The sequence below is a fragment of the Peromyscus maniculatus genome, chromosome 3, assembly GCF_049852395.1.
Source record: "Peromyscus maniculatus bairdii isolate BWxNUB_F1_BW_parent chromosome 3, HU_Pman_BW_mat_3.1, whole genome shotgun sequence".
Taxonomy (NCBI): Eukaryota; Metazoa; Chordata; class Mammalia; order Rodentia; family Cricetidae; genus Peromyscus; species Peromyscus maniculatus.
The window spans coordinates 80,905,873-80,929,199 of NC_134854.1; the positions used below are offsets into that span (position 1 = coordinate 80,905,873).

Consider the following 23,327-nt stretch of genomic DNA (forward strand, 5'->3'; position numbering starts at 1 on the left):
GCCTAACATCCCAAACATTCCAACCATTAGGTAAGGTGGCCAGATGTCCCTGAGTCTAGGATACACCTATTTTTTGTGTATGAGTTAGAGGCCAGCCTGGTCTACTGAGAGATCTAGGACAGGCACCAAAACAACACAGAGAAACCCAGTCTCGAAAAACAAAACAAAACAAAACAAAACAAAAAAATTTAGTCAAAATAAAATTATATCATTACCCTCCCTTATGCCTCTCTCATGTGTCCCCCTCAAATTCACAGCCTCCTTATTATTGTTACATTTGTGTAAATAAGCCAGGTTGTACCGGGGGATCTATTTTGTGTTCCTTTTTGGTATATGCTTTTAGGACTGACCAGCTGGTGTTGATAACCATTTAGGGGGGTCATGCCTTAATTTTTCATTAGTTCTTTGAGAATTTAGTACATTCTTTTGGGTTAAAGCCCCATGTTCAGAGTTTCAAGTTAAAGTCAGACAGAAACCTGAATTCAATGTTGTCATGTAATTTTCTTGAAAAGATTATTTGAGGATGATAGTAGCCCCAGCGTAAGTCTGGGAGCATTTGTAGCCTTGGGAGAGGAAGAAGCTTGTAGGTCATCTTCGAGGCCTGGGAAAGTGGAGCTGAAACTTCATTTTTTTTTCCTCCGCCATTTCTGGGGTTTTAGACCAAAGGTGGTGTTTTATGATTTCACATCTGGTGACTTTCATGCTGTTTTCTGCAGAGTGCTTTCCTCTCTGGTCCCCCCTCTCTCTGTGCGTCACTGCAGGCCAGCAGATCTTGGTTCCTGTGTGTCACGGTTCGGAACCACCCACCGCCCTGGCAGTCATCCTCCATCCAGCTCAGGATGCCAGTCACCCATCTCTCACCTCTGCATGAATAAGAACCTGAGTCGAGAACCAAAACCCCACCATCCCACCACCACCACCCCCCCCCCCCAAAAAAAAAAAGCAACCAAGCAACCTGCAACCCCCCATCTCCTTCAATGGACATTGCGCCTTTGCATCCCAGCCGGCGAAAAAGCAATTTCACGCCTGGAAAGGTTACTCCACCACTAGCCCCTCTCCCTACGACCTCCCGGCTGTCGGTCCCACAACCTCCCAGCAGCGGACCCCACTACCTGCCGGCCACCTCTCGGTCACCCCCGCTCCGCCCCTGCCCTAGGTCCCGCCCCCTCCCGGTAACCTCCTCGCCGCGAGTCCCGCCATCTCCCCGCCCCCTCCGGTCACCTCCCGTCCCGACGTCGCCCCGCCCTCTCCGCACCCGCCGCGCCCCGCCCCGCTGCCGCCGCCACCATTGGCCGGGCGGGAAGTCGTTCCCCCTGCTCATTCTGCGGCCGCGGGAGTGCGGGGAAACTTCATTAATACTGTGACGCGGGAGGTTGGGGAGGCCTGAGCTGCCTGAGGGCTGTGGTCGCAGGGTCGGCGCTGCCTGCGCTGCGGACGCGGGGTGCGGGGGCGCGGCGGCGATCTCCGGTGCCCGGAGCCGGCTGCGCCCGCGGGGGAGGGGGCTGGGCTGTCCGCAGCTCCCGGGGGCGGAGGCGCGCCTCTCCGCCCCAGCTTGGACGCGGGCCGTGGGTGACCTCCTGCGTGCCGAGCGGCGCGGCGGCAGGGGAATTCGCGTTGCGGCTGGCCGCGGGCTCCTCCCACCCAGCTGGCGGGCGGAGCTCCGGGGACCAGATCTCTGGTGCAGGAGTGCTGCGGCCGACCCGACGGCTGGACCCAGGAGCAGGTGTGTGGATTGAAGGGTTGAACCTGGGGAGACTCGCCCCGGCGGCGGCTGCGAGCGTGTGCAGCCGGGGCCCCCGGGGACGAGTGCTTGAACTTTGCTGTTCCAGGCTGTTTTCTGATTCTATATTACTTTAGAGTTCATATTGGCCCCATTAGGAAGTACATTAAATTCTTACTTAAGACGTCTAAGGATTTTGCTGGGATTTGTGGGTGCTTTGCGGGGGGGGGAGGACGATTCAAGTGATATCTTCCATTTTTATGTGCCTTCTGGCTCTTTCCACAAATAGGAAGCTATTTCTAGACCCTTTCGTTTGATAATTTGATGAAGTGAACTGGTTTTTAGCTTTAGTCTGGAAAGGAAGGAAAGCGGAGCAAAACGAGGATTAGCCTTTTTAAATGCAGCGAGAGCAATATGGTAAGCTCAGAGGCACATTACAGTGCAGCTCTTTTTGGTATTTCCTTTTCTTGGAGAAGGAGAGCGTTATAAATGAGGAAAGCAAACTAGGTGGATTACATACTCCAGTATTGACCCTATTGGAGAAGTTAAATTGCAGGAGTCAAATTATATGCAAAACTCCTTTGTCATGGAAAAAAAGAAGCATGGCTCACAGTTACTACCCAGTGGGACTTGTTCAGTAAGTTGTCGTTCGTTGTGTTAAAAAAGAAGTAGGGGTCGAAAAATGTTCCAAACAGTGTTGGAGAAGTCACTGGGTCTTGCATTTCGTGCTGCGGGACAAATTTGAATCTCTTTAAGATTTGTATAATCACTTAAAAACATCTTTGTACATAATGAAAGTAGCACCCCTGCTGGAGACAGAAGATAGCTTTGCACCCGTTTCAGAAATACAAGTGATGGTCTCCTAATCGAACGGGAGTCTCTGCGTAAGAAGGAGGAATGACGTCGGAAACTCATTCAGGGCCACAGACTATGTGGTGACTCAGACCAATAAAGCTGTGAGGTGAGGGACCTTAACACATCTTCATGCTTCTCGTCGCTTTATTTGGGTAACTGGAGGTGCCTGTCTGTGACTTCTTGTATTGCATGTAGAGGATATAGTAACAGGGAGACAGGAGAGTACTGTAGCAGTTACAGTAAACTAGCTAGCTGTGAGAGATACCTGGGGAAATGAACAGCAAAATGGAGTTATTTTTGTCATAATTTTTGTCCAGTCTAAACGAAAGATTATTTGAAAGTTTTTTTTTTTTTTTTTTTTTTTTTTTTTTTTTTTTTACTGCTCCAATTAAATGGCCAGAATTTTCTAAGGTCTTCTTTAAGACTCGCATTCCCATTAAAGAGGACTAACTTCATCAAGGGTGATTTGAGGTTATCTTAACCAAACCCCTGTCTTGAGATACACTGGAGAACCTTCAGTCTTGAGCGGTTAAAGGAATTCTTATTTTCAGATGTCTACTCTTTCTTTTCTTTTGGAGATGGAGTCATGCTATATAGTGTAGACTGGTGTCTAATTGACTATAGCCCAGATATGTACTGAACTCTCAGTAATCCTCCTGCCTCAGCCTCGTAAGCAACTGGGATTGCAGGTGTACAATACCACTCTAGGCCTACGTATTTTTAAGCACTCTGCAGAGTCCTATTCTTTTGTTATGTCTTTATATAACACCCATGTTGAGGTGGGACAGTCCTGGCTTCTGGTCCAGGTGCCTAGAGTATGATTAGGGGTGAGTTAACTTAAGTCCTCGGAGCCTTGGTTTTTTTCCCCCAGTCTTGTAAATGGAGATAATACCGAACGCACAGAGCTGATAAGAGGATTAAACAAAATTATGTGAAGGCTCGGATTGATACAGCTGCTTGGCGTGGGACAGTAACGTATCTTTATTCTTTCCCTTTGCTTTGAGGTAGTGAAGAGAAGAAGGTGAGTCCAGAAAGCAGGGGACCTAGTTTCTGAGCTCCGCGTCAACGGCTTCTCCTTCCCCTTCTTCTTCCTTCCCCTTCGTTCTAAGAGGGGGTTTCATGTAGCTGAGGCTGGCTTTGAACTCCCCAGGTAGCTGGTGACAACCTTGAACTGATCCCCCTGCCTCCACGCTCTTAAGTGCTGGACTACAGGCTGCACCTTGCTCTGTAACCACCTAACCGTAGTCACTTGGTCTTGAAGCTCTCAGCTGCCATTTCTGACGGGCTGGTAAGCCTGTTTCCGTAAGATGGCCCCTTTGACAAGACAGCTCTGCTCTCAGAAACGTTTAGAACATTCAGAAATGATACTTGCTGGTGTTAACCGCGGTTCTGTATAAGTGAGCTGGTTTTATCATGAGTCAAGGTTGTGGAGGACAGTCTGGTTAATTCTATGGAGACTTGTTCACTCCCCCTCTCCCTCTGGCTGGCTGAAGTTCTGGTTGTGTAATCACCGATGATTTAGGGAACACGAGGTAACTTATTGCACACATTTTTGTCTTTTTACATCTTCTTTGGAAATGTTTTGTTAGCGTATACTAATTATGTATAATAATGGTTTCATTTTCACAGTTTCATAGATCTATGATGTATTTTGATCATCTGCAGCTTTGTCTTTAAACTCATATTTACAGAATTGGAGTGTCTGGCTGTTGGGTTTTGGTCTCCTTTTGTGGGAGACACAGTTCAGAGTCATGTTAAAGAGTATGGCTTGTAGTCTACTAGAGGAGATTTAAATTTTGCCTTTTGACTTAGGAAGTTTCTATTTCAGCTACTTATTTACATGTTCTTGGGCAAGTGATTTAATCTTGCTAATCTTGAGGTTTCTAAAGTGGTTTTGCCAACTTACCCTCCCACCAGCTGTGCATAATAAGACTGCTGGCCTGTCTAGGTCCTTGAACTGTCAGAGGGTAAATTAAACCAAGTGTTTATTTAGATCTGGACCCAGGCTAGGTTTGCAGCCACAGCTAGCATCGGTTTTTCTCTGTTCAGAAATTATTTCTGAGCCCTGTCCTAGTTAGGGTGACTATTGCTGTGATGAAACACCACGACCAAAAGCAATTTGAGGAGGAGAGGGTTTGTTCGGTTTATGCCTCCATATCACACACAGGTCATCTTGAAAGGAAGTCAGGACAGGGACTCAAATGGGGCAGGAACCTGGAGGCAGGATCTGATGCAGAGGCCGTGGAGGGGCGTTGCTTTGTGACTCATTCAGCCTGCTTTCTCATAGCATCCAGGACCAGTTGCCCAGGGTGGCACCACCTATCATGGGCTGTTCCCTCCTCCATCAATCAATAATTAAGAAAGTGCCCTACAGGCTTGCCTACAGCCTGATCTTACGGAGGCATTTTCTTAATTGAGATTCCCTCTTCTCTGATGAGGGAATTTTAGCTTGTGTCAAAGCTGATGTAAATACTATCCAGCACAGGCCCCTATTATGTATGTACAGGGCCCCAGGCTGGTCTCTAAAGCAGGAGAAATGAACGTAAGAGTCTCAGGCTTGTAGCTACCATGGAGAGCCAGATTACCATTCTCTCAAGTGTAGCATATGGGTGTGCTTGCTACCTCTCTGTCTGTCTCTGTCAGTCTCTCCCCTGTGGGGTGTGTGTGTGTATGAGTGAGTGATGATAAGGCCTTGCTGGGCATGGTGATCACATACCCCTCCTAGGGCAGGATGATTGTCATGGGTTTGAGACTACTCTGGACTACATGCAAGACTCAAAAAACAGAACCATGGAGAAGATCTAGATGGCAGTGTAGCTCATGGTATAGCCCCAAGTTCAGTCTCCAATACTGGAAAAACCAAATAAACAAAAAACACCATTTTCTGGCTGCGGTAGTTCATGTCTTTAATTTTAGTGCTTAGGAGGCTGAGGCAGGAGAATTAACATGAGCTTGAGGCCAGTCTGACCCATATATTGAGTGCCTTGCCAGCTAGGGTTTAATGAATTAGATTCTTAATGAGCTAGACAGTCTGGCTGTAGGCTTAGGAAGAAAATTCCTGTGCTGTGGAGTATTCACATCTCAATCTTCACTAGCAAATGCCAACTTGTTCTCCACAGTCATTCCAGCTTGGGCTACAGAGTGACCCTGTCTCAAAAAGCAAAATGAAACAAAAATGCCGGGTATGTTATCACACACCTGTGATTCTGGGGCCTCTGGTCGTTTTCAGATAAAAAGCCAATCCTCTGGACAGTCTGTTGACACCAGTTCCCGTGTGTAAAAGTGTATCAGTATGTGTGCACATGTTCCTGTGCATGTATATGCACATATGTACACATGTATAATTTCAATTGACGGGGGGGGGGGGGGGGGGGGGGGGGGGGGGGGGGGGGAAGCCTGCTTACCCAAGCAGGGGATCCTGATCCTCTCTGTTTAATGACAGCTTCATTGTAAAAGGCATTTCACTTTCAGTCTGCTGAAACAAGGGGGTCCATTTTAAATGGAGAAACGCACTGTTATTTGTGTTAGGAATAGAGACTCAATCAGCCATATCCAGCATGGAAGCATAACTGTGCATAGGTTAAAACTGGCAAGTGGTCTTCTCAGATCAAGAGTCAGCTCACTGGGCACTCTGTGCTCTTGTATTCTGCTGAGAACAGGAGACATTAAAGATGGACACGGCTTGGGTCCTCTGCAGACGCTGGGTGTCTGTGTGGGCATAGGGTGCAGAGGGAGGCTCTGGGAAGTGGAACATGCCGCCACAGTGCTTTTTCTAAACTGTGAAATACTTGTAAAGCAGTGCAGGTGATGCCTATGTTGAGAAGTAGAAGGACAGACAGAGGCAGAACATCATCCTGCTTTGGAGCTCCTCCTGTGTGTTCCTTCTGGGTTGTGACCCCTGCCCGTGATGCCTCCATAAAGCACTACACAGAAGGTTCTGTGTTTGTGAAGGTTTTTTTTTTTTTTTTTAATTTATACTTTACCACCACAATGCGTTTGTGTATTTAAACTCTGTAAAAATTGACCATATTCTGATTTCTTCTGTAACTCAAAACTGTTTCTAAGACCCAGTTATACTGTTAGTTTATTTTTTAACTGCTCTACAGTATTCTATTTTATGCATGTGGTATAGTTTATGTTTCCTTTGAGACAAGTCCAGGCTGGCCTTGAACCCCTCAACCTCCTGCCTCTGTAGGTTCTGAGATTACCTTTTTAGCCATCACACACAGCATTCTTGTCTCTGCCCTGAGCATCTTCTCAGGTGATGCCTTATAGGTATGCACCACCATACCCCCCCCCCCCCCCGCCTGTTTCGAATAATTGAATAATTGTGAAATTCTTATACATATATCATGATGCCTGGATTAGTGAATTTCTCACTGCATTGTATGGTAAGGTGTCCAGTAGCCAGTGTGCTGACTTATATTAAAATGAAAATCAAATAGTCTCATAGTATTGAAATTTCAGTTCTTCAGTTGTATTGGCCACACTCTGGACGCACAGCCACTGTAGTAGACAGTGCCAGCACACAGCATTTCGGTACTGCTGCAAGTTCCAGGTTGCCGGGGTTCACTGTCTCTGCGGCTCTGCTCTTGCAGGAGGGCCGTAGATCCTTAACGAGTTGACAGTCTGGTCCACGGCTCAGGAATAAAACGGCTGTGCTCTGCCACATTCACACCTCCGGAGAGAGCTTCATTAGAAAATGCCAACTTGCTTTCCAAAGCTGCTAATGGCAGTTCACACTTATTAGCTGTGAGTCAGCGCTCTGGCTGTTCTGGTGTTACCAGACTTTCCAATTCTCGCCAGGCTGGGTGGGTGTCTTTTGAAGTCAGACCACAGCTCCCACTGAGAGAGAGCCTCTCATTCGTCCAGCTTCACAAAGCCTGGCGCCAGGTCGCGAAGGAGGCATCCCGGTAAGAAGGCGATGGGCAGGGGCGGGAAATGCTTTGTATGATGGCTGAAAGGGTCAGAGGACCCGAGTCCCACTAAAGTCAAGGATCGGGAGGACGCAGAAGGGAGTGGATGCCTTGTTGAACATTTGCTTGCCTTTTATGCTACCCTTGCTGGTAGCAAACATTTTAATAATAAAGCATGCCATTAGAATGAATTTTGTTACTGGTGTTTTGAGTTTTGCCTCAAAATTTATTTGCAGCTTGGATTTGGGGCATACCTGCAATTACTGCATCCTTCTTTGTACACGGCCTTTCCTGCATATGGATCACCGCTCCTGTAGCTACTGCTAAGCATATTTGAAAGGAAGTCTGTCAGTATTTTAAGTGAGATTACGAGTCCTTCCTGCATGTTCTTTAGGTGTCAGTGACTTTCAGAGGAGTGGGAGTCAGTTGTTAGGCTGCTGTGGACATGATGTCAAGACAGTTTAGGAGATGGAGGCGGCCATTCCATGTTCAGCTCACTCACAAGGACTGGTACGCAGAGATCTGTCTACCTTTTCCATCCAGATTTTAAAGCGAGCCCGGAAAGCTCTCTAGTAACCTCAGGTGCCCTGGTGAAATGGGGGTGTGTTGGCAGCTTGGCTTTGCTGTGGTGCAGACTTGGCAGGACATGACTAATGCTGGCCCCAGCCAAGGAGATGAGGAGTGACACCCCAGCCTCTTCTGGAACTGTCTTGTCTGCAGAGAGAGGCCTCAAAGCAGAGAGAGCACCAGGCCCTGGAGGCATCACCGTGACGTTGATGGTCACTTACTACCGTAAGCTGGGACAGTGCTGAGTCCTTCCTACACACATCGCCTTAGAACTCCGGTCCTCCTCTCCATGGGAGAGAAAGGAAATAGATCTGGGTCTCAGGACTTCCTCCTCCAGGATTTCCAGTTAGTGTTCGGTTAACTCAGGACTTGCCGAGTGGGCCCGTTTGACCATTCAGAGTATCAATCTTTTACCAAGACGAGATGAGGAAAAGGAGGATATGCCGTGTGTGACGCCCAGGGCAAGTTGTCCTTTGAAAGCTGTCCTGCATTTGTGTTGTGATGGAAGGAATGAGAGGCAGGAGGTGAAGGCGGAGACGGAGGAGGTATAATCTATTGTCTTCTGCCGCAGGCTCTCTAATTGTGTATTTTGAAGGGAAATAAAAGAATCTTCCCTAAGAGCAAGGGAGAGGCAGTAAATGTAGAAAAAGGGATGCGTGAAGCCGGGAAATCAAAATGCTCAGTGATGCACAGACCATGGCTGAGCGAGATGTTAAGTTTGTGGACACTGGCAGTAGCCAGCTTTAGGGATTGAACCAGAGGATGCCTGTGGATGAAAGCTGAATTAATGGTTGGGGTGGTGGTGGTGGTCCTCCCCCTTTTGAAACAGAATCTCACTGTGTTACCGAGGGTGGTCTCAAACTCGTGATCCTCCTGCTTCAGCCACCCAAATGCTGGGATTTGCAGGCATGTGCCATCATGCCCAGTTACCTAGCGTTTTTTTTTTTTTTTTTTTTTTTTTACACACACTGAACTTCTTTCCTGACCACTGGATGATTGCAGTGCCCCCTTCTGCCATTTTGAGACATCCTGATGACCTTAACCATATTCCCAATTAGGAAGTAACTAACTCATCTACAGAGGTGCCTCTGGTTTGTGGCTACTCTTTAATTCTCTTGGCAAGAAGATTTTACTTGACTCCTTGAAGATTTCTCTAATTCAAGGGAGGTGAAGTTTTGACGTTTTCCTTCTTCTTTTATTATTATTTTTTTTCTACTGGTCAACCGGAGGTCATGCTTCAGGCTGCTCGAGTAGGATGATGCTCCCCCAGCACTGAGAGTTCAGCTGTGTCTCAAACACAAACTCCTCCAAAGCTGATGGACTCAGGATGCCAGCATAAGAATGAAGGGCGATGTCATGCAGGTTGGGATTCTTGGACCCCATTGGTCAACATGTTTTATCATTGTCCCTGGCAGGAAACAGTGATTAGGTTGTTTGTTAATCATGAACCCCAGCAAGACTAATGGCTGGGTGAATTTAGTGCCTGGTGTGATGGAGCCCTAGCTTCTCCTCTACACTGTTAGGAAGCAATTCTTCAGTACATCCAACAGTCAGATGGAGCACCGGTCAGGGTACTCATCCTTTGTGGACAGTTCTGGGGACTCTTGGGAATGCTAACAGTCAGCAGTCCATTGTAGGCTCCTTATTAGAAGGTCTGGAGTGTGGAGTCTGAATTCAAACCCTTCCTGTGCTGCAGTGTGAATGTGGTCGAAGTGATTGCTTCTGTCAGCACTCTGTCTCAGTTTTTTTTTTCCGTGTGTGTGTGTGTGTGTGTGTGTGTGTGTGTGTGTGTGTGTGTGTGTATGTGATGGACTAATACCTATGACTTTGACTCAGGATAAGCTCAAATTGTCTTACCTCTTGATGTTCTTAATGATATAGTTATTAATATTATCAGTCAGGATTTCTTTTATTGCAAGCAAAAGAAACCCAATTCCAACAAAAGTAGGTGCCTGGAACAACAAACTTTAAAAAGCACAGTTTATTTGATTATAAATAAATAGTTGACTCTCATTATTTCCAATAATTACATTTTATAAAGCTGCAGTGATCACCACATCAGTGACTCATGGCAGCCTTATTTCCTGGCAGATACAGAAGGGGGTACAGTGTTTTTGTCCCCGCCAGTGTGTAATCTTGCTTTCTGTGTGCTAGTCGGTATATATTAGAACTAACTGTGTGTCTCTGTCTACACGACCGAGGAAGGGTACGTGTTTTCTTGCTCTGGGTAATGTGATATACGTATTTTAACGGTAAGCCCCTGTAAGTGCTGTCCCGTGTGAACACTCAGATACAGCTGCTTTCCCAAGCTCTCTGTGTCATTGTTCTGCACACTAGATATTGCTCTGGCACCTTTTGGAGGTGGCTTGATGGAAAGATTCAAGAATTCCCCCCCCCCCCTTTTTTTTGTCCTATTACTGATAGTTAACGGACTTACAAATGACATTTTACGTTATTCATGGGGAAAACTCACCCAAGACACACATTTTCTTTGTGCAAACAGCCTTCTTGCACCCAGTGTCACTACAAGGCACTTGAGCTCTAAGCTTGAGGGCCATTTTGAACAGCAAGATCACTGACATGTCCAGGCCACACCATCAAGCAGTGTGTAAGAAGAATTCCTGCAGACTTCTGAGCAGGATCTCAACTGTGGTCCTCTGGATTGCACAGGGAAACACTCTTAACTGCTGAGTCATCTCTCGCCCCAGACGCGTTTTCTTATATTGGCTAATCCTGTAGTTGCTCAGAGGGTGGATTTATTTTAAATTTTACATGATATTTGGTATCCGGACTACAGTGTAGTCATTCCAAAAGTATTTTTGTGTTGTGCTATTGTAGGTGACATGTTACATGCATGGCAGGGTTAACCTGTGGATCTGTGTGGACCTTGGTGTCGATCTTGGATCTGGAGCATGGCTCTGCTGCCTCCAGCTCTGTGACCAGCTCAAGCTATTCTTGAGCTCTGTGAGTGATGCTTTATCCAAAAGTGGTTGTTATGATGATGACAGGAGATAATAGTAAATTGTGTATGATTACAGTGGTTGATAGACAGTATAGTATTGTGGTGTTAATGCAATTATTGATAGGATAGAGAAAACAAAACCATAAAATACTAAAATGAAGAAAGAAATGATTTTGGATTAGCAATTGAGCAACCCGGGGAAGTTCCATTATAAACAAATGATGTTCTTATCCTTGTACCCTCTCTGCCTGTTTTCTACTTTAGATTTTCTTCCTTAATCTTTGCAGTTCATCAAAGAACAAAGGTGGTAGCACACACCTTTATTCCTAGCACTCAGGAGGACATCCAGGGCTACATAGAGAAACCCTGTCTCAAAAAACCAAAAAAGCAAGCAAGCAAGCAAGCAAGCAAGCAAGCAAACAAAACCTTCAAAACTTAAGCTTAATATTTTTTAGTCTAGCATCTAGACACCGTACCATACTAAACTCTTGGGAAGAAGCAATACTTACTTGGTTAAGACATCGAAATAAATTCAGTTTTATATTTTCATGCCTTTGTTGAAAGCTTCAAAAATTCAAAGACTAAATTAGAATTACTATAGTGCAGTTGTAGAATTATGTTATACATACAATTGAACATCATCATGGATACAGTACTGTATCTGTTGTCAGGAAGGGTTGAAACAGTTGACTTCATTGGATTACATTCTGTTTGTAGCCATTGGTTTTAGGAGAAAGGAGTTGCCCATCTTAAAATCTGCATTTGCACAGAAAGGCTGTCTGTTTTGTGCCCTTAGCCCCTCAGATGTTAGCCAGAATTCTTCCTGTGGATTGGTTGGTGGTGTGTTCTTGACATGTTGTGCCTAGCCCTATAATCCATAGTGAGATTGACATTTCCTTAGGATCTGGCAATGATTAAGTAGGACACCTGTAATGTATGTAGTACAGTTCAGATGCTTTCCTGAGAATCCGAAAGTGACTCTCAGTTGGGGGCAGTTCAGCTTTAAGTAGTTAGAAAAGAAAATTTAATATTATAATTAAACATATATGAAAATTGAAATGTAATCTAAATGTTCCTAAGGCTAGCCAGTCTTTGGGAGATTCCCTTTAATATCCAAATAAAGTGATTTAAATGACTAGATATCTTCTCCAATTGTCAAGAATTCCTAGGGCAAGAAACAGTGTTTAAACTTATCTGTCATTTACCTAAAATTCTTGGTAATTTTACACAGTCTGTAATCTTCTTTCAGTCTTCATGAAGTACTCTGTAATTCCCCATCCCTGCCAAGGTTCTGAATTTCCCCATACTGGTAAAGTACTTATTGTAAGGATGCTGTGTTTTTACTTTGACAGTTTGGGATTCTGAAACGTAATTACAGGCAGCATCACACTGAATGCCAGGCATCGCTATTTTCAAATCTGCTGCTTCCCACTCTGTACTGGCCAAGCATGTGACCATGTCACAGGCTTCAGTCATCCTCTTCATCTGGCATCTCAAAAGAGGAGGAACCCTCCCTTGCTTTGTGCTTACAGTGCTGGGGATTGAACCCAGGTCTTGTGGCATGCCCTCGTCTGCTTTTTATGACATGCTTGGCATTTCCTGCCTTTCTTTTCTAAAGCCTGAACAGTTTTCTCAGAACTAGAGAGGCTCACTAGGTGTTTTCTTCAGTGGGGAGCCACCTGCTTGATATTTCCAACTGGAGTGACAGTAAGAGCAAAAAGAACTTTTGAAGAACTGCCTCATCATTTTCCAGAGCAGCCCCAGCACTCTCTAGAGCAGCTCCACCATTCCATAGAGTAGCTCCACCATACCCTAGAGCAGCTCCACCATAGCCTAGAGCAGCTCCACCATACCCTAGAGCAGCTCCACCATACCCTAGAGCAACCCCACCCTTTTCTAGAGCAGCCCCACAATTCTCTAGACCAGGCCCACCCTTTTCTAGAGCAGCCCCACCATTCTCTAAAACAGGCCCACCCTTTTATGTTCCTCTTAGCAATAGAAGGACTTCACCTTATCTGGCCTTGGTGTGTATGAATGGTAGAGAGGAGGGAGATTTTGTCTTTATTCGTTTGAAAAAGCATCCTTTTGTGAGGACATATTTTTAAAAGCTTGTGGATCTAATGTCAACAGTAGTCAGTCAGCCAAAGTTGATGCCCTGCTGTATGGAAGAAGCCTGCGTTCCTTTACCGTTTCTGTTGAAGGGTGTTACAAATCTGATAGAATTTGGTGAGTGGAAAGAAGAAACTACCCCTTCAGTTAGGTTAGTACCATATCATGGGAGACAGGCCCCGAGGGATGTAGGGAGCCTTCTTCCAGGCAGGAAGTGTGACCCAAGTATTGGTGGTGGATGTGGGGGAGAGCATACTGTTTCCTAATTTCTCACTTTGCTTCAAGTGGCAGCATGCTGTCAATGGAGCTAATAATAGGTCTACCTAGTGGTTGGTTCAAATAAAAACAATTTTTAAAAAAGGCAGAAAGCATGCAAAAGGAAGGAACATTGAGAAAATCCGGGGTGAGTTCACCCCCATCTCTGCCTAGTGATGTGTGCAGTGACTCAGCCTGGACTCTGTTCCCCATCATGGACAAGTGAACCATGCTTTTTTTTCCTGTGCTCATTTAGTAACATAAGGAAGATTTATTTAAATCTTGCATTTTAAGTGTTAGTAAAACCCCAAACAGCATCTTTATTACTTGTAGCTACTTTTGACAACTAAAGTGTATTAGATGCAAGACATGATGATTATTAGGAGAGCACTGGTTTTAATTATCACAAAAGTAATGGATTGTGTTACAAAGTTTTCATCAGCTGTTACATCCTTTGCTAACATGAGAGGGTTATTTTAATTGGTTGAATTTGCTACTTGATTTCTTCTGATATTTTTTAAAACTTTTTTTTTTAATCATTTTTTCCTCCCCCCACCTTTTTTTTTTTTTTTTTTAAAAACAAAACTGTCGTCTAGGCTCTATGACTCCCTGAAGGATAAGAACCATGCTGTGCTGGGGGTATTGGTCTCTGGGCCAACCAGGCATCAGCTCCAACCTGCGCCCCGGCGGAATCGTAGCCGAACCCCAGGTCTGCCGCTTCATATCCGACAGAACCATCAAGGAAGTGGCATGTGGTGGAAACCACTCAGTGTTCCTGCTGGAGGGCGGAGAGGTTTACACGTGCGGCGTCAACACCAAGGGGCAGCTTGGCCACGAGAGGGAAGGCAACAAGCCAGGTGAGTGCCGCTCCTGCCTCGGTGGTCAGGACCTTGCTAAGGCAAAAGGTAGCGGGTCCTTCCTGGCCAAGCCCTCTGCTTCGGGGAAGCTCTGGCTCCCTCGTGCAGTGCAGTGCAGTGCAGCGCAGTGCAGCGCAGTATTCCCCACGGAGTCTAATTTAAGCGATGGAATGGAAAAATAGAGTTGCTTCTTTTAAACTTATTATACAACATGCAAATCAGGCTTGAGAGGTGATTTTCCCTAGTAATTGAAAGCTAAGCAGTGACACTTTTAAACAGGGAGTCCTCACGTGATCAGTATCAGAGGTTTTCCTCCCCGATTACCTCTTCCTTCTTTCATTTCGGCAACATGCTTTCCCAAAGCCTTTGGCGCTGAGCACTGTGCGGGACGGTGAGAGCTGAGAGGAGGGATGCCGGGATGAGCTAAGCCTGTGATCCTTGTGGCGAGGGCTATGTGGATGTTTGGGTGCCGGCTTGTGACAAGTAGGCTGGGGTGAAATGGAGAGGTGAGGTGGGCAGAGCAGGAGGGATGAGTAGATGTTTGACCCTTGAGCATTTGTGTCCGTGTATAGTGTGCCTGTGTACCTGTATGTTACTGAGGTAGGTATAGGTAGACAGGTGTGTGTGTGTGTATGTGTGTGTTCCTGAGTACTGAGTGTACGCCGGGGTGTGGGTGGACAGGTGTGTGTGTGTGTGTGTGTGTGTGTGTGTGTTCCTGAGTACTGAGTGTACGCCGGACAGGTTGTGTGTGTGTGTGTGTGTGTGTGTGTGTGTGTGTGTGTGTGTGTGTGTGTTACTGAGTACAGAGTGTACGCCGGGCTGTGGGTGGACAGGTGCACCAGTGCCGCCGTGCTGACTCTCATAATAAGGGGGTAGGAAAGGCTAAGCTGAAAAGGCAGGAGCTCATCAGTGTCCTTACGTTAGTGCTTTTCATTTATTTCTGACAACCGGGGTGCATTTTCCAGGCTGTCAGGTTACCTCTTTTTCCTCTCACTTTACCATTATAGAACTAGGTTTGACACTCAGTGGACGTATAGTGTAGACTTGTGACCTTAGAGAGGCAGTGCTGAGGTGAGCCTCCTGGACTGTGCTCAGGGTCCATTGGCACGCTTGGGAGCCAGGTTCTTTGCTCCCTGCCATCCCGTTCACTCAGTCCAGATCAAGTCTAGACAGCAGCTTCACTAAAGAGCAGCCGTGGGGCCTGGAGAGATGGTGCAAAGAGAATGGCCGCTTTCCCCAGCACCTGTACCACTTGGCTCAGAACCTCCTGTAACTCCAGCTCTAGGGGACCCAAGGCCTTTTTCTGGTCTCCAGGCACACATGCGCGCGTGCGCGCATGCGCGCGCGGCCCATACTCACACAGACGAACATAAATTCACATAATTTTTTAAAAGAGAAAAGACCAGGGATGGTGTCCTGTAACCCCAGCATCTGTGGGCCTGGAGGATCAGGAGTGCCCATCTGTGTTAAGGGGAATTGCATCAGATGACCTGACCAAAGTTGTTTCCTCTGTATGTACTCTAGGCTGTGGCACGTGGCTACGCCCCACCGTTTCTCTGCCCAAATGCCAGTCTTTAATCATGACTTCATGTTGAACATATGAAAACAGCAGACTCCAGGATTGGTTTTAGAGAGAAGAATTGGGAAGTTTGTGGGGTTTGACAGTGAATGCTTGTAATCTTAGCACTTGAGAGGTAGAGGCAAGAGGACCCAGACTTCAAGGCTGCGCTCAGCTGTGAAGCATGTTGGAGGTCAGCCTGGGCAGTGTGAAACTCTGTCCCCTGCCCCAAATTATGAGGTTATGAGAATGCTCAGTGGCCTTCCTCTTGTTCACTGTTTGCACCTGAATTCCCACTTGGAAAGCGTCCACTATGTGTGCCCATGTGGATGTAATTGCAGCTTTCCTAACACATTGCCCTGATTCTTGGGATTTTAGGGAATGAGTTTGTAGACTTACCTATCCACCAATGTCCTTTTATGCAATGCATCTAATATGAAGTGTTCAAATGACTGATTGTTCTGTGCAGTATAATACAGTGAGAAATGTCAATAAATAATAAATGAGTAAATCATATTTATTATCTTTTACTAATTAGTATATATAGTAATATAGGTACTATATATAATACATATATATTACTGCATATATACCAGTTAGTGTATGTATGTGGAGATATATATATATATATACCTTGAAGGCGGTGGGAGATTTTTTATTTTTACTGAAGGACTTCTTGGTGGAAAACATTAAAAACGCAGACCTTTTTCTACTTCCTCTTACAACTCACTGTCTCACATTAAGCTCATTAACATCCCATTTCTTCAGGCGAGAGGCAGAGTGAATGCCTACCCACGGAAGCCTGCCCTTCTTAGGGAATGTTCGTGTTCAGACAGGAATTAGGTACCTTGGACTCACCTTACTCTAGTGATTTCTTTTTTTTTACATTTGTGTGTATTTGTGTGGGGTTGGGGGTAGGGGTGTGGATGGCCATACCTATGGGGGCACATGTCTGGAAGCCCAAGTACAGCTTTGTAGAGTCAGTTCCTTCCTTCTTTTATGTGAGCTTGAACTTGAGCTGTCAGGTTCTTCGGCAAGTGCTTTTCATCTCATTGGCCCCATGCTCGCCTTGAAGGACTGTGCTCTCCTGGCCAGCTCTTGCAGGAGAGTATTCTGGGCACTGGATGATCATTCCAATACTAAAGATAGCAAAGCTGGGCAATTTCAAGCTAGGTAACCTAGTACGGGTATTGCTTGCCCTGTCTGATGCACGTGTCCATGCTGGAGGTGGCCTGTGCTGCTGCTGTTGAATGCAGTATCACCAGGCCCTGCCTCAAGCATCATGAGTCATGCATGTTGTTTGCAGTTCTCTCTAGCAGTTGAAAAACTAACCTGTCTCTGGACTCTGCCTGAGCTGAGGGTTTGAGAACTGGCCTGGTCTTTTTACCATCAGGAAGTTAGTGTAGCCCTAGACAGGATTCTTTCTGAGCTTCAGTTCCCTTTTCTGTTAAAGGAGGAGACTTCTTGTTCTGGTATTGTAGGGTTTTTTTGGGGGGTGGGGGTGGAGGGGGGTATTGTTTGTTTTTGACACATCTTCCGGCTGGTTGTAACTTCTCTGTGAAACCAAAGATGACCTTGAACAACTGAGGTCCTGTCTTTCTCCCAAGTGCTGGGATTACATCTTTGTGCCACCCTCATCGTTGTTCATGGCCCTGCCTCTGGCAGCTGTCTTCTCTGTAGAGGTGGGGGTGCACACATCTCTCCCTGCACATCATAAATGCTGGGGTGGCAGCAGGTGGGAAAAGAAACAGAAGCCAAGTTAGTGGCAGCCATCTTTAGAAGACCTACAGTGAATGGGTGGGAGTATGGTCTCATGTTCCTGGAGAGCCTCTGGATACAGTTCGTGGAGCTAGTGGCAACCAGCCAGGCCTCTGGAAGTAAGTGGACAGCATGGAGCAACCTTCTGTCTACTTGTGTTGGAGCTGGGCCAGCACCTGCCACAGCCATGGTGGGGTGGTGGCAGAAGAACAGAGAGGAACACCAAGAAGGCCCTAGGAATCAGCCAGGGGTGTTGGGCCTGCCGGTGAGCTAACTTCATGGTAAGTCAGACTCTGTGTAAATTGCAAGCGAATCCAGAGACTTCTGCTTCAAGTTAAGCTAGTATGTTAATTATAAACCCCACAGCAACTGTGGAATAGTGCCCTGAATGGAGAGACGTGTGGGTGGGCGCCTCCCTCTCTTGCTTGAACTTTTTCATGGTGTTCTAAATCTGGGTCCCATGGGATTTATTTTTAATGAGTGAAAGAAAGAGATTGAGCTTGCCTGCTCTCTGTGCTGGTTGGGAATCTTTACATGGAGAGCTACTAGACAGAGAAGGGCAGCAGGGGGCTGCGAATGCACATTGGAACATAGAACACTCGACGAGCATGCACAGAGTCTGGATCCAGTCCCCTGTACTGGGGGAAAGAAATGAAGGGGAGGTGTTGTAGAATGTCATTTCAAGGTGTGTTACTTTTGTATATGCTCTGGAACGTTTGTTTAATGGTGCGAAGATGTGTTTGGTTAAATAACATTCACCTGCGGTCAGGAAGCTGCTAGAAGTGTGGGGCGGAGACGGGTGAGAAAGGGTTTATAAGGAGGGGTGAGGAGAAGCAGGAGGGCTTTTTGGAGGACACGAACAAGGAGAGGAGGTGAGCTGTTTGCTATTCAGCCTCTCTGAAGAGCGGAATTCCACCTTAACCTTTGAATCTTGAGTTCTTCAGAGGGAGACAGGTTTAGTTAAGTTCCCTTCGTAGCTTTGTGAGAGTTGGAGCTGTAGGGAATTCTGTTAGGCCCTTGCGGCCTCACCCCTGCTGGTAGTGGTGGAGTTGCGGTTGCTGATTCAGACAGCTGTGGCTTAAAAGGCAGCAGCCATTTGAAAAAAGAAAGAAAGAAAAAAAAAGGGACAACAGGGAGGGACCTTGTTGTCCTGGCATCAGAATGGTCCTTCAAGTGGCACCGGGGAGGAAGCTGTGTGGAAGCCCTTTGCCAAGAGGGTGTTCTTGTGAGGGCCAGGTGGAGATCTCAGCTCACATTACACAGATCAATTGCCTTTGGAATACGAAGTTGTCTCAGAAATGAGTATGTGATGATGTACATCAAGGCTTTGAAAACGTGATGAGAAGTGAGGTGGAGTTATTCTATGGGCACTAAGATCTTAGCTACAGAAATAGTTAATGTGCCCTTTTCTGGGCTGCAAAGGATGTGAGAATGGAGTCTTATTTCTTGTCGCTATTCATTACACTCACATCATCTACAGCAGTGAAGATGCAGATGTTTGGTGAGAAGACTCTTTGCTTTGCCTTAAAATTTAATGTCTTGAAAATCCAGTGACTCAAGGAGCTATTGACTCTGACCTGCCAGGGAGGGAAGTTGGGTGGTGTCAGGATGGAGGTCCTTGGTTTGGCATTGTGCCTTCAGCCCGTCTAGCTGATTGTCAAGGTTGTTTACCACTTTGTCTTTAACTGGAATGTCTTTAACATGGACTTGGCTTTTTGATATATTCTACAGATACTCCATGATGGTTTTTTTTCCTCCTTGAGATTATGTTTGGCTGTAGATGCCCCTGAGGATCCATGTTTTCCTCAGACTGTCATTTTTCAGCTTCTCAGATCAGTAATGCACCACTGTTTCTGTATGTGACCAGAAGGGGTGATTTCTTTTTGAAGAATTATTATGTGTACGTGTGTATATGTACAGGGGTATGTGCCCATGAGTGAAGCTGTCCATTGAGGCCAGAAGAAGGCATTGGAGGCCCTAGAATGGAGTTACAGGTGGTTGTGAACTGCCCAGTGTAAGTGTTGGGAACCTAACTCAGGTCTTCTGCAAGATAAGTACATGCTAGTAACCTCTGAGCCAGCATTCAAACAGCAACAAGTGGGTATTTCAAGGATAGGCTAAATATGGCTATGCTAGAAATCTGTTTAACTGCCTAAGGAGTGGAGGGTTATTGCTTAGGTGTGTGTGTTTGTGTGTGAGACATATCCTTTTGCAAATAGGCCAAGGGCACGCAGGCCTGGGATAACTGAAGTATTTTCCTTACAGCTTACTAAGTTTCATCCAAACCCATTGTCCAACTATCCTGGGACTGGCTTCTTCTGCATTGTGCCTTTCCGTTCTTTCTCCAGCCTGCATTCTCATATTGGCCTCCCCCTCCCCTCCCCATTGAGATAGCTCTACTGATTAGAGGCATAGTAGGATTATTACTAATTCCTTTATGTCCTTGTCCATGGTTTATTCATAATTTCATAAGACACAGAGTTACAGAACTGGTGGTATAGGGAGACTTGTGTGTTCCCTGGCCTTCGTAGTAAAGCAAACAATCAAGATGAGTTTTCCCTGCTCAAATTATATTTTATAAGCAACTTAATTTATAAGTGAAAAATAAGTGAATATTGAAACTTTTTCATGAGTCCATGTTGTTTGTGCCCATTAACTGTTGCTTCAGCTGTCAGCATCCCACCCCTTCCTTCTTTCACACACACTGATGTCCACAGATTCGATTTTGGCATAAGCCAATCCTCGTGTTAGTTAGGGATGTCTGAATTTGTATAAATATCTTTTAACCTTTCTTCCTGTCTCGAATAGGCAGGAACTGTGGTGGGTGCAATACGTTTGATTGAATTTGACTCTGTTAGACTTCTAATTATGTAGACAGCCTGGGAACCTTTTATAGGGAACCCCAAGGGTGACAGTTTATAACAAGTCTCTAATGCCATGTTTGAGTCATAGCTAGGATTCTTTCTTTGCACTTCCTGGTTAGTTTCTTCCTTTCCTGTAGGGAATTTAAGCCAATTCACACACATTTTGTATTCCATCTGAGCACTTCCGTAATGCCATCACTGAATGGAATGACTCTGCTGTTTGATGAATGAGGTTTATAAAGAAGAATGTTCGAAGCCCTCAATTCCCAGAACTGTGACTACTGCTGCTGTTAGACTTTCAGCTGGGGTGTTTGGTTTTTCTTGGCATTTGAAGGATGTGACAGTTCTTGGTGAAAAGCATGCTAGCTGAGCTGAAATGAGACAGAAGCGATCCTGTACTGACTCCATGTTATTGAAGTGTGTGACTCTGGTGTAAAAGGCAGAAGTCACCATAGGAAATGTCTGGATTCCACACCACACTCGCTGGGCTCCCCTTGCTTCCCACTTGAGTGGCAGGTGGCCCGGGAAGCTGCATAATCCTCTCTGATGGGAGATGATGATGGTAATCAACCCAATGCTCTCATCGTTAGTAGGGGGGTGGGCCACCTTCTGGTAGGGTTGATCAAAATTTACTAACTTCTGCCTGTGATAGTCATTCTACTGTCTTTAAATACAGTTGAGGTTTTTAGAAAATAATACTTATTAATTAGCATACTTCTTTATGTGAAGAGTTATTGGTGTTTTGTAATCAGCATTATTTTAGAAAATAAACAGTGGCTTGCATTGAAGAGACTCTGCTTGCTTGTCATTGCAAGAGTGTTTTACCTATTCCTAGCTGTCATCTGTGTTATGATTAGCTTTTTAAAGCACATTAATCCTCATGACGGCTCTAAATTAGGTCAGTATTCCGGTCTAAGTATAAAGTATATGTAAAGGACAAAAGAATTGAGTTTGGGATGACAATTGGGTTTTAATCATTCTGGGATGTTTGTTCATAGACACCTTTAACAAAAGATTTATTTATTTTTGTTTCATGTGTAAGAGTTAAGTGTTGGCCTGTCTGTGTATTTACGTACCACTTGTGTGTCTGGTGTCCACAGTGATCAGAGGAAGGTGTCAGATCCTGTGGAGCTGGAGTTACAGGCGGTTGCAAACCACCATGCGGGTGCTGGGAAGGAACCAGGGTCCCTCTGCAAGAACAGCCAGTGCTCCTAACCGCTGAGCCACCTCTCCAGCCCCCACACAAACGTCTCAGGCTGAATAGGCCTTCCTGATAGGATTTTATTCTCAAGTTGTTTCTCTTGTTTAGATTTACTTTCTGTTCATCCTCCTGGAAAAAAAAGAGAAAAAGGATATGAGCCTGACCACAAAGGAGCTTGCGTTTTTTAACCTACTAGCTAAACACTAACTATAAATATGGTACTTTGTTAAAAGGCAGGGAGAGACAATTCTCCTTCCATTGATAGCATCATTAGACAACTGTTGTCAGCTTCATGCTTCTTGAACAATGTACATTGGCATACGTGTGCACACATGGATGTGGAGGCCAATGTCACGTATTATCCTCAGAGACACTGCTTTTTTTTCCTTTAGCACTGGATCTTTCATTTGTCTGGAGCCCATCCATAGAGCCCAGCTGGCTGATCCGCAAGCCCAGGGATCCTCCTATGATGTAGTCAAGGAGGTCATTATTCAGACATTGTGTTGTTTGGGTACCCCAGCCATTAGAATCATAAACCTTTTTACTTTATAAGTTACACAGCTTTAAGCACTTTGTTGTAGCATCATGAAACTATAAGACAGTTGTATTATACAGTAGAAATTTTAACGTATATTTTAATGTTAGATAATTTGTCAAATGTTGGTACATGTAATAGGCTTTCTTTGGGGCCACCATCCAGCTCCCAAATCATGACATGGTGACTTATGACTAGTTATGAATGCTCGGCCTTATCTTAGCTCTTATTTTAATCTGTTTCTCTTTATCTGAGTTTTGCCTCAGGGCTTTTTAACCTTTCTTTATTTCTATATATCCTACTTTCGCTGCTTCCCGTGTCTGGCTGGCAGCTGCTTGGCTTCTGGCCCCAGGAATGTCCCTCTCCTTCTCCCTCTTTCTTTCCTCCTCTTTCTCCCTGCCCACTAGCCCCGCCTATCCTTCTTCTGCTTAACTATTGGGTGTTAATTTTTTTATTAGACCAATCAAGTGCCTTAGGCAGGCAAGGTGAAACAAATGCAACAGATCTTTACATAATTACAAACACAGCACAAACAAATGTAACACACCTTCACATAGCTAAAGTAATATTCTGCAGCATAAACAAATGTAACACATCTTTGCCTAGCTAAAATAATATTTCAAAATAGGAACATTTACTTAGAATAGTTTACGAAGAATTTCAAAGAGCTGCAGAGTATCTGCCAACTAAATATGCAGGCTGATATATTAAGAAACAACCTAGATTTATCAGAATCAAGAGTTTGTCATAAATTTTGGGGGTCCCTGCAAACACTTATGGCCATTAGGGAAATGATCGTCAAGAGGCAAGAAGGAAATCTGGTTCAACATGATTTAGTTAGCCAGTGCTGGTTCAAACTTCTAAAGTCTAATACCAGGCATTTGTTTTAGCTGTATTTAAGTGCAGTGCAATTTTGGATAAATTTGCTGATGACAGTTAATTCAGTACCATCTGTACAACAAAGCTTAAGACATCTTTTTTTTTTTTTTTAAAGATTTATTTATTGATTATGTATACAGTGTTCTGTCTGCATATATGCCTGCAGGTCAGAAGAGGGCACCAGATCTCCTTATGGATGGTTGTGAGCCACCATGTGGTTGCTGGGAATTGAACTCAGGACAGTGCTCCTAACCTCTGAGCCATCTCTTCAGCCCCCCATTGAAACTCTTT

General features: G+C 45.3%; 1 protein-coding gene across 6 annotated transcripts in view; it reads left to right on the top strand.

The window, feature by feature from the left end:
- Nucleotides 1-1,513: 1,513 nt before the first annotated feature.
- Herc3 (HECT and RLD domain containing E3 ubiquitin protein ligase 3) overlaps nt 1,514-23,327 on the top strand; it is a 98,424-nt gene continuing 76,610 nt past the window's right edge. For 5 of the 6 annotated variants that reach the window (XR_013049877.1, XM_042273390.2, XM_042273392.2 and 2 more), the window contains exons 1-2: nt 1,585-1,723; nt 13,981-14,241. Coding sequence is in view for 5 of the 6 variants with exons in the window: in XM_042273390.2 (XP_042129324.1) it covers nt 14,010-14,241 (232 nt within the window). In the remaining variant the exon portion in view is untranslated. Of the gene's footprint in view, nt 1,724-13,980; nt 14,242-23,327 lie in introns of all 6 variants that reach the window. The other variant, XM_042273388.2, reaches the window with a different exon arrangement.